The sequence below is a fragment of the Crinia signifera genome, chromosome 5 (genome assembly GCF_055691185.1).
Source record: "Crinia signifera chromosome 5, ASM5569118v1, whole genome shotgun sequence".
Lineage (NCBI taxonomy): Eukaryota > Metazoa > Chordata > Amphibia > Anura > Myobatrachidae > Crinia > Crinia signifera.
In genome coordinates, this window is record NC_139221.1 from 122,373,941 (window position 1) to 122,386,017 (window position 12,077).

Consider the following 12,077-nt stretch of genomic DNA (forward strand, 5'->3'; position numbering starts at 1 on the left):
TGTTTCCCACAGTGGAGTTTTGGGTAATGAAGGCTGCGTTACTGGATATGGTGGGGTTGGTATAAAAGGTTGACCCCAAATGGTGAACATGAAAAAAAAAAGTCAACGCATTCTTTTTTTTAAACACTTAAGCTGGCCATACATCAGAAGAACTGTCATACAATCATGATTGTGTCCAACTTTCACTTCTTCAACTCCTCCACAGCCCTTGGTGGTTTTTGGATGCACAGTGTACTCCCAGTCCATCTGCTGCGTGATTGTATTGAAAGGCTGAAGCCCGGGGCTAACCCCTGCACCCCTGGGTGGTGGCTGCAGGGTTTATTATTATTATTATTTTTTTAAACATTATCCTTTACAGTGGGACTACAGGTCCCAGGAAGCATTCTGCACATGCTGGAACTTGGGAACACACCATGTACACCCCCCCCCCCCCCCCCAGGGCTTCTGCGGTATCTTCACCTGGTGGCCGCAGCCTCTTAAGCTCTTATGCATGGCCACAGCCGCCCATGGTTTCAACCTCCTTCATCCGTGTTCTTTTTCTGGGGACGGCGGCCTTTTAAGCTCTTTTGCATGGCTGCCTCTTCCAGGCGTCTTCTGGAGCTCTTCTCTGCTCCACCTCCGCCGCTGGACTGCATGCCCCCTATCACGCGCTGGCTAATATATATATATGGGGGATCCAGCTGCCACCACCAATGGGTGATGCAGCCACTCTGGGGGCAGTGCAGCGGAAGGTGGGAAGAAGCCAGCGCTTCTCATCCCGTCGAGCGACAGATTGCATGTGCTTAAAAGCACATGCAATCGGCTCCCAATATCAACTTATGCAGCACGTCTGATCAGAGGACTAATCCCCCAACCAGCGGGAACACGCATTGCACAATTGTGTGCACACAATCTGCATACAAAATTTATAAGTGGAAACCCTCTAGCGCTTAGACATGGACTGAATGTGCTTAGACATGGATGAATCTGCATACAATCCGTCATACAACCAGTCGAGATTGTACAATATCATTCTGGCTTTAGTTCAAATATTTTATTTCCTGTGCTTGCACAATGATAAAGTCTGTTTTTCCATGAAGGAAGACAACAAATAAAAACTTGAACATAAAATATAGGGTTACTAAAGAGTTTAATGACCATTGATGAACAAATAATGATTAGGACACAGAACCAAGTTTTTGGAAGAAGATGTTAGGAGTTGCAGTTCCACAAGAGTCTGTGGAACACAGGTTAGCGATCAGTGGTTTAGTGCCTACAGCGTCCTACATATCAATGAAACTACACTCACTGGAAGTTTTGAGTGTTCTTTAGGCATTGAGCCAATTTAATCACTGACGTATGAGATGTTTAAGATTTGATAAATACAGATAATGAAAATCCCTGGGAAGGATGTTTATGTTTAAGTATAAAATCCATGTGGTGAGTTAACTCTTCCAGTGCTAGGAAATGTTGACCTATACATTGAATATGTGCTTAGCAAGATCTATGGCAGTAAACCGAGTTTATACCCGAATAATATTGCACTGTATTTAGTCACTGATTTGTTCTAAGCAGTAATATGAGAGATGTCTGGAATACAGCGATTTACAGATACATCAATGGCCAATACTGCTGGTGTTAATGTTCTTTTGAAAATGACTCCAATAAAGAAACTATTTTAGCAATAGTCTAACCCTTCATGATTCCAAACTCCAGGACCACCAAAGCAGCACAGAGGTTAATGCATATCATATATATAAATATTATTTTAATAGAAACACAGCTTGATCCAAGCTAACTAATAATGAATTAGCAACATTTCATTTTGGAAGATCCCATTTCACTCCTGTTCATCCTGCAGTTAAAGGACCATCCAGTGTGCACAGTGTGAGCACATGTAATACACATAGCTGACCTCTAGCAATAGGCATTGCCCATCTTCCTGCTGAATTGTTCAGTCATTGTTAGCAATGCGTAATTAAATGAGAGTGCTTGTGTTGGATGGTCCTTACTCCTCTGGCGATTGGTACTCAATGGCAGCCGCATGCTCTCACCACCATGTTCCGGTATTTCTTTAGTATGACATTTGAGTTGTCGTCAAAATAAAGCACTGATATGGCGTTTAGCTTGGTTGGAGCACAGCATGGTTTCGGGACGTATTCTGGGTTCATAAGGTGGACCTGTACAATGGGGGGAAATAAAAACAAAATAAGCGTCCAGTATTTACAGTAAGAAATCTAGTTTTTGGTTGGGTTTAGGGGGTTATTTAGACCTCTTTGCTGTTGTGGGAATTTGGAAAGGCCAATCGATTATCGAATTACTGACGCACGGATAGTAGCGCACATGCCGAGGCCAAACAACGTAAAAAAAAAAAAATCAGCGATTACTTTTTTGGCAATCCCCTTGCAACTTGACTGGCAGGAAGCCAGAATATCTGGGCGGCAACTGCCCATTTTCTGGGAGTGTAACATGCGTCCCCAGGCATTTTAAGGGAGGGTCTGTGATGTCAGCTATGGACTCAACCAGCCTCTCTCTGTCGCAGAGCTGTGGAAGGGTCACATTCACACACTTGCACAGACTGGGGAAATCATTAGATGTTGAGTGAGATGCGTATATATTTGCAGATCTGGGATCCATTCGCATGTCATTCGCAGACTTGCACAGTTGAGGTTTCACTCTGGGCGGCGGCAAATGTGCACAGCAGCAATCAGGTTTGAATCAGGCCCTTAATCATATAATGCAATTGTGTGAAAGTACATAAAGATCTTTGTAACAGTCTCAGACCGCTCTCCCTCTACTACGTATCCTCTTTGAAACAGGCATATTAGCTATAAACACTCTATTTGTACATCACTTAGCATTTCTTAGGATAAGGGACTAAAAGGGCAATGATGTCACTAAAGGTGGGCATACATCGAGACGATTTGGTCCGATTTCGGGACATAAGATCCGTTGCAATCGGTGGGGCGTGCGCAGTGCTCGGGCGGTCGTAGTCCCGGGGGGGGGGGGGGGGGGGGCGGCGGTGACCAGAATGATCATCAGTGTGCACTCACTGTGTCCAGCGCCGTAGCGGCAATTACAACTTTAAAATAACATGCCAAATGACTGCCCGGCTAAAGATTGGCTGAGATAGAGCACTCTCAGCCAATCAGTGGCCTCCCTCTACGGCCGCTGATTGGCTGAGAGTGCTCTATCTCAGCCAATCAAAAGCCGGAGAGTCATTTGACACATTATTTTGAAGATGTAATAGCCGCCACTGCCCGCCCGCTACAGCGCTGAACACAGTGAGTCTGTCTGATTAACGCTGCTGCCCCACTCCTTCCTCCCCAGCCGGCCACTCATTTGAGAGCCGCCGCTGCCCGCCCCCACTGCTCCTCACCGCCCTGCAGCTCCCTGTTATTTTTTTTTTTTTTACATGTGATAAATCGCATGCGATTTATCACATGTAAAAAATGGCACCTTAAGTCCTAATCGTATGTGAGCCTCCCGGGGAGCTGCCGGGCGGTTCGGAGGAGAATTGGGTCCGACTTGTCCTTAGGACAAGTCGGCTCTATATATGGGGGCCTTAAGGAACGTCGGGGTAAAGCCCTGCACACATGGTGAGATATTGGCTAATGGACAATTTTGTCTAAGTAATGATAGTCTATGAGCTTGTCAAAATTGCCTTGCCTGCACAGTCAATCTATGCTATGCAATCTATGCTAGACAATATACTAATCAGGAGAAAAACTGGAAGATTTTGGATAACCTTCTAGGAGATTTTGACTGCTCCAATCTATATGAATTGAATTTGGCAAAGTATTGCTAAGCAGTAGTTTAGTACATATACTTACAGTAATTCTGGGAGCACCCAGAGCCATCTTAACGCAAGGCCTAGATGGGCCCAACGCCCCAGCCTTCCACCCTGGGCCATCGGAAATCCACCCCTCCTCATCTTCGGCACTGTCCGCTGGCGCCTGCCCTGCACTGCCAGTCCCTCAGACCCCTGGCCAGGCTGGTCCCACAGCTCCTTACCTCGGTATGGCCGGCCCTAAAGTCTCAGACTAGCAACAGCCCAACCGCTCTCCTGCTGCCGCAGGCTGCTTGCTTCCCCGGCCAGCTGGCACTTTCTGCGGCAGCAGCATCACTCAGGCGGGTTGGCGCAGAGAGAGCAAGGGGCTGGCGGTGCACGTGGGTGCCAGTAGAGGGAGATGCGGGTGTACCATCGTTAATCATGTACCTGAGCAGCAGTGAATGTAGAAAACTATACTGCAACTGTAAAGAATGTTTCCTGCAGAAAGGAATGCTGCTTGCTTACTGGGTGTGGTATGGGGTTCCGACAGTCGGGATCCCGACTGTCATTAGCCCGACGTCGGGATCCCGACTGCCCGGACTCAGACAGCATGGCGAGTGCAAAAAAGCCTGCTTCGCTCACTCGCCACGCTGCGGGCAAGGTAGCTCGCTATGCGAGCCACCTATTCTATTCTCCCTCTATGGGGGTCGTGGACCCCCACGAGGGAAAGTAGCGGGTGGCCGTCGGGCACCCGGCTCTCTGCGTTTTTTCAGTCTGGAACCCGAGGTCAGGTAAATGACTGCCGGGAACGCATCCGGCACCCTGCTTACTTTCCCTGGGCACCACACAGTTCTCCCTGCTACCTACTGTAATTGTTCCCCATCTGTGGAGGTCAGGGACCCCTACCCAGGGCTCTATGTTTTCCCAGTGGTGCCAGAAGGTAACTGTGAAATGTATAGGCAGGCAGGGGCCCCAATGCACTGCTTTGCCCGGGGGCCTGTATTGCTGTTAAGATGGCTCTGGGAGCACCACCAAATGAATGCTATATCTGTGAATTAATAAGTGGTAATATTGGTTACTACCAGGTCTGGTGACAGGGGAGAGGGTTGGGATTTTGACTACTGGTATATCATAACCAATCCCTCTTTAGTATTTACCCCAATAAGTACAGCTATAATTATTAAGTGGAAGGTTTCTAAAGTGTATGATTTTTAGAGAATAAAAATCATAGACGTGATTATAAATTGTACTCATTTTGTCCATTTGGGAATTTCTGCTGCATACTTTTTAGTGGTAAAACAAAGCAACCAGCAACACCAACCACAATTGTTCCAGTGTCTGTGGGAACTCTTGCTATGTCTCAACTCCTTCATCTGCTACAATGTACAAGGTATCAAGGACTACTCACCAGAGTCTGCACAATAGCGTGGTTTGTGGCATTCATATGGGCATTGAGTGGGAATGAGCATTCACCACCACAGTAATTTGCAGCATAGCCTTTTGGTGCTATTATCCAGTCCTGTAAGACAAAATCATACCGTAACGTGTTAGTTGCTACGGATACAGCCACAATGATCTTTGTTACTATGCGTACACACGTGCACAGTGACTACAGGCGGCTGGGTGCAAATAGTTGTACCTGCGATCACACAATGTATTCTCTATAGATTGCAGGTTATGAGGCACGTTATCGTGGCAAAGTAGTCACAAGTGTAAAAAGTCACACCCGCAATCAGCGTGGCTACAACTGTAGGTCATCAAAGACACGATATTCTGAAATAAAAAATTCTGTGTAAGGTGCCATGGACTAAATAGAAACTTTGTGGTGGCACATAGGGTATAGTTCCGATGCAGTCGCAAAGCAGCTATTGTACACTAACTGGTCAATATTTTCTTACTGCACAAGCACCTGAGTGGCAGAGCACACGTGCAGTGAGTAAATTGCGATGGCGGTTGCATTGAGGAATCAGTCTCAAAGGGAGTGATAGGAAGATAGCATTTGGAGGGTGGAAATGGGGAATGGGCAGGGAAACGCGTAGTCTGGGCATACATAAATTAGCCATTGCAATCTTACTTGCTACTAGAAAGCAGTTGCACTCTGTCCAATGGAAATGATGCGATAGTAGTGGGCATCCCTGTACTCTAGAACCAGCTCATCTAAATTAGACCCATAACGAATTATCTTGCAGCAAATTGAAATCCATGTTTTAGGACATAATAATAAAAAAAAAAAGTATATATTTCCCTGAATTCCAAACCTCCAAATTTATTCTGAAATGTGCATGTTAGAAAGAGAGCGTTAGGTGTAAATGTATTTCTGGGTCTGATAAACTCAGTGCAGCATGCTGCTAAATCCTAATCTTTTGCTCTGAGGTTTCAGCTGAAAGCAATGTGGGTTACCTGAGTAGATAAACCTTGCTTGTTTTCGCATACCAAAACCAGGCAAAGTCATTCTCACATCTTCACCCATTCAGTTGTTTACCACACATAAGAGACCAAAGCTGACCATACATCAGAACGATTTCCAGCCCGAATGCACAATGTGATGCATTGTGTGTATTTTGAATGCAAATCATGAGGTGTTTTGGTACAATGCATGGCCCCCGCTGGTTGTGAGGTTCATCCTCAGATCTTATGTGCTGCACGAAAGTATGATCTGTTGATGCTACGAACGACCAGTATGCTGGAGTTGCAGATCTTATGATAGATTGTATGTGAAATTACATGACATTTAATGGGATGAAAATCGCACCTTATCGCATTTTTCAAAATCGGGCATTTTTGGGGAAAAAAATCTACTTTTTAATGACGTGAATTTGCGGCAAAAAAAATGTGATATGGTGCAATATGGTGCAAATTTTAAGCGTGAAATTGTGCGAGTTTCAGTCATGAAAATGTGCGAATTAATGAAAAAAGCTGTCCTTCAACAAACGCACTATATATATATATATATATATATATATATATACATATATATATTTTGTTTTATATACAGTATATAAGCCTGCTATATTTTGTTTTATATACAGTATATATGGGCCTGCTATGCCCAGCTGTGATATAATTAAATATATATATATATATATATATATAATTATAGCACAGCTGGGCATAGCAGGCACTCCCTCATGCATCTGTCTGGGCCGTCCAGGGCCCCACAATATCTAATGGCAGCCCTGACACTCGCATCTTTTTAAGTGGGTCAACTTGCACAATCAGTGGCTGTCCAAATATTTTTTGCTCCACTGTATGTACTTGGAGGTGTAAATAAAAAAAATATCTCTCTCTCTATATATATATATATATATATATATATATATATATATATATATATATATATATATATATATATATATATTCTAAACATATAAAGAACAATCTTGCATTCTTTATTTTAAGATGTATTTATTACTATTACCATGCAAGTTATTATGGGAAAAGGGATAATACTTAAGTACTACGCACGTCTTTCGAGATGGAAATTCTAGGAATCAGAGTTCGGAAACTCCTCAATTCTCTACCCCCCAAATGTCTCTAGCTACGCTCTGCTTACAGTCCAACAAGGTTAGCTATCTTGAGCTTTCTATTGGCAGATTACCAGTTTCATATGACTTTGCCATCTCTAGCGACAACTGGAAGTCCCATTCTCTGATATTGGACAATCAGTGCCTTGTTAAGGTGCCCATACACTACGACGACTTCTCAGAGGGGAGAAGTCACCTGTGATCCCCCTTGAACCATCCGGTAATGTCCCCAGAGGCAGGACTGTATATGATACTCTGTGTGCAGTCATTTTCCATATGATGTATCTTAGACAATCCCAGCCAAGCCTATCAAAAGGGTTGGTGACACTGTAAATCAGTCATGCAGCAGCAGGGCAGGTGATATCTTCAGGCTCCAATGCGATGTGCACAGGACTGTGCACTCCCAAGTGGGATGAAAAGTGATTAAATGGCTGTAGAATCACCTTATGCCGCCCATACACGGTGAGACAGACAGGTGCAATAGTATGCACACTTTCGCGCACATCACATCGTGCCCATACTTTTTTAACTACAAGATTGTAGATTGCATCACATCTAGTTGCACCATTTGCAAATACAGCACGCAGATGTACATGACAACACTTTCAGCACTGAATGAATGAAGTGGAATCAGCAGACCACACTGACATTTAGGCAGAACTAATAATTACATTGTGTGGTGATCGTGGTGAAACTGGAATAAATAAAGATGAGATATTTGAGAATTCCATAAACAGCACATAAGTGCATCCAACATCAAGGACATCTCCAGTTTCATTTTCATTGCCGTACTGTATATTTATCTAATATATCAGGCACCTGATTAAAGAAATGTACTGTGTATATACCCTACCTGCTACCTTTTTTCCATGTTTGCCCCTTAAGCAGTCATTCTAATCTCTCAAAATACAACTGGAATTGACTAAGTAGAGTAGAAAATCCTGTTCGCAGATGGCCTTCATTGGCTCATGTGTTAGGTCCTCAGCAGAAGTGGAACTAATTTGAATGTGGTCTGTTTTCCATTTGGCCTGGCAAGCTGACTAAGGAACTCTGGGGCAATGTGTGTGGTCAGCATTAAACTAGTGTATTATTTGTAATAATACAATAATTTCTTACAGCCTAAAACAACATTACATGTTCTAAATATTCCAATCGATTAGCCTCCTATCTCCAGCTACAAGAAATGTAAGGGATTTCAAGTCCAGACCTCATGTAGCAAGGATATCATCCTAGAGACATTTCACAGTAAGTAGTACTTAGAGGGATAATTCAACTTAAGCCAATGCTAAAGCTGCAACAACCACCCAATCAGCTGCATCTATTAGCCCAAGCCGGCAAGCACTGGCAGTAACAAAAGGTTTTAAAAAATAATAATAACCAACATTTGACTATAGTTCTCCTATAATTCAATAATGCAGATTGCAAGCATATTTGTTACCATAAATCCAGGTAAAAAGACAAGCATTGTAAAAAAATGTCCTCACCTGCCATCCCAAGTCTTGAAAACTAACATAGAGCTCGTGTTTCCGACATGCTGTTTTAAGGTCACTGCTGTTGTAATCTAACAGGAGAAAAACACAGCACAATTGTTACTATGAAAATACAGAAGGTACATAATCCTCTCTGACTGTAACATAATATGTTTGTATATGTCTATTAAACTGCAGATGCCAAATACCTTTATAATGACACTGGCTGAGGTGAAATCCTGACACCATTTCCCTCTTTGGGAGTTTGTCATATAAGAGAATAACAATTGCTATATGCCATAGGGAGGCAGTAAAGGGAACCAGTAAAGGGTGATATTGTTCAGCTGTTTTTAATTGCCATTGGAATATTGTCAATAAATTACCAAAATTTCTTCAATGTTGATAATTTATTTAAAATTTGTAGACTTGTAGGTACTTGTGTATTATGACGGCGCCCCCGATTTCCATCGCAGGGATGCGCATTTCTTCACAAGTATTACGCGTCCGCTCGCCACTCTTCGGGCTCGGTGGCTCGCTGCGCTCGCCACACTATATAGAATCAACTTCATGCCGATGTGGATAGTGGGGGTATGAAAAGGTCGGAGGACGTGTACCGCCGCCCCTCGTGGGCTCGCTGCGCTCGCCACGCTTCAGGTTGGCATTGATAGTGGGGTGGCGTTAACAATGGGGGGGGCATTTAACATTGTCATTACCCATCAGGGTGGGTGTACAATGTAAAATCGGGTATGGGTGGGCATTTAACATTGAAATTGCGTCGCATCGTATCGCATGCCATTATAACGGCATGCAATGTGACGCAATATTAAAATTGTACACTAATCCCAGGAAAAGCCTCAAATCGGGTCCATCGCATACCTTAATTCACGGGCACCGTGATAATACACAAGTACTGACTTGTATAAAAAGGGGATTTTTGTAAGAACTTACCGTTCGAATCCCTTTCTCTGAGTCCATCCTGGTGACACAGCTCAACCATGGGATGTAGGAGGGTCCGAAGGAGCAAGGCACCTATGCTGTCTTCTTTTTAGAGCAAGCTCCTCCTTTCTGCATCCCAGAGTTCCTCAGTTCAACTTCTAAAGCACACTGGAATACATTACTCAGTACAATGCCTGAACATTTTATTATGCACAATCAATATATCCAATAACATGACAATGCATGAACGGTATACTTACTGAGCATAAGGGAGGGATCGCTGTGTCACCAGGATGGGCTCAGAGAAAGGGATTCAAACGGTAAGTTCTTACAAAAATCTCCTTTTCTCTTTCATCCATCCTGGTGACACAGCTCTACCATGGGACATTCAAGAGCTGGTCCTTGGGAGGGTATTACCGTTCTCATTACTGCTTGCCCAAATGAAGCGTCCTCCGATGCAAACTCATGGAACCTATAGAATTTGGTAAAGGTATGAACAGAGGACCAGGTGGCAGCCCTGCACAACTGCTCCACTGTAGCCCCATGATGCACAGCCCAAGAGGAAGCAACTGACCTGGTGGTATGGGCATTAAATCCATGAAGGAATAGGTCTACCTACCTTAGTGTAGGCAAAGGCCATGACTGACCTTAATCATCTGGCAATGGTCTGCTTAGAAGCAGGCCACCCTCTCTTATGTACGTCATATAAAACCAAAAGCAAATCAGATTTGCGGCTGTCCTTTACCATTTCAACGTATATTCGCAAGGCATGAACTATGTCCAGTTTCCTTAACTTGTCCCTATTTTTTGTCCCTTCAGGAGGGGAAAACACCGGGAGCACAATCTAATGGTTTAAATGAAATGAAGACACTACCTTCGGTAGAAACTTAGGCACTGTTCGAAGCACAGCCCTGGCTTCATGAAAAATCAAAAATGGAGCCTTGCAGGACAAGGCGCCCAACTCCAAAACTCACCTAGCCGAGGCTATAGCCAACAAAAATGTAACTTTCCAAGATAGAAACTTAAGATCAGCCAACCTTAACGTCTCAAAATAAGGTTTTTGTAACACTGACAAAACCAAAGACAGGTCCCAAGGTGCCAAAGGCTGCCTATATGGGGGTTTGAGCCTCATGACTCCCTGTAAAAAGGTCTGAACTTCAGGTAACAGGGCTACTCTTTTCTGAAAGAAAATGGATATTGCCGACAACTGTACCTTTAAAGACTGCAGACTAAGCCCTGTAGAAAATCCGTCCTGGAGAAATTCCAACAGTCTAGATAATTTGAACCTAGAGGTGTGTACCCTCTGATGTTCATACCACCTGATATAGATCTTCCAGACACGATGGTAATTTGCAGCTGAAACAGGCTTGCGAGCCCTGAGCATGGTCTGGATCACCTCTTCCGAAAACCCCTTCTTACTTAGTAGGTAGGTTTCAAAAGCCAGGCCGCCAAATTTAGACGAGCTAGGTCCAGGTGTAGAAACGGTCCTTGTTTGAGCAAGTCTGGCCGAAGAGGTAGACACCAAGAGTTTGACAACCTCAGTATGTCTGAATACCACAATTTCCTGGGCTAGTCCGGTGCAATCAGAATGACTTGTACCTCCTGCGTCCTCACTCTCTTTAGGACCCTCAGAATCATAGGGACCAGGGGGAACATCTAGGCTAGATTGAAACGCCATGGAACTGTCATGGCATCCACTGCCACGCCCCTTGGATCTCTGGTCCGAGAGCAGAACCTTGGAACCTGACAGTTGTTCCTGGATGCCATCAAGTCGACCTCTGGGAGCCCCCAGAGCACCACTATCTCCTGAAAGACTTCCTGATGAAGTGCCCACTCTCTCTCCAGCAGCTGTTCCCTGCTGAGGAAATCTGCCTCGACATTCCGGATCCCCGGAATGAACACATCCGACAGAGCAGGAACGTTCACCTCTGCCCACTGGAAGATCCGTGAGGCTTCCTGCATTGCCATACTGCTGCAAGTCTGATGATTCAGGTAAGCCACAGCCGCTGCATTGTCCGACTGTATGCAGACAGATGATCCCTTCAGGAGATCTCCTGCCTGCAGAAAGGTGTTCCAAAGTGCCCGGAGCTCCAAGATGTTGATCAGCAGTCTGGATTCCTTCTTGGACCACAGACTGCAACCTCAATTGCAGAACTACCGCCCCCCAGCCCCTAAGACTAGCATTGGTCATGAAAACCAACCAATCCCATGAGCGGAGGGAATACCCCAGTTGCAGTGACTCCAGATCTGTCCACCAGATTAAGGACTCCCTCGTCTCTCAAGACAGTGACAGCCTTTCCTGTTTCATGGTGTTTGGATTTCTTGACCAACATGAGAGAATGTTCCACTGAAATGTTCTGGAGTGGAACTTTGCAAACTGCAACGTCTCGAAGGTTG

At 44.5% G+C, this 12,077-nt stretch overlaps 1 protein-coding gene across 1 annotated transcript in view; it reads right to left on the reverse strand.

The window, feature by feature from the left end:
• Window positions 1-1,112: 1,112 nt before the first annotated feature.
• BMP6 (bone morphogenetic protein 6) overlaps window positions 1,113-12,077 on the reverse strand; it is a 206,464-nt gene continuing 195,499 nt past the window's right edge. Inside the window, exons 5-7 of the mRNA XM_083187957.1 lie at window positions 8,760-8,836; window positions 5,160-5,270; window positions 1,113-2,159 (exon numbers count right to left, since the gene is read on the reverse strand). Coding sequence (XP_083044083.1) covers window positions 2,010-2,159; window positions 5,160-5,270; window positions 8,760-8,836 — 338 coding nt within the window. The 3' untranslated portion in view covers window positions 1,113-2,009. The remainder of the gene's footprint in view (window positions 2,160-5,159; window positions 5,271-8,759; window positions 8,837-12,077) is intronic.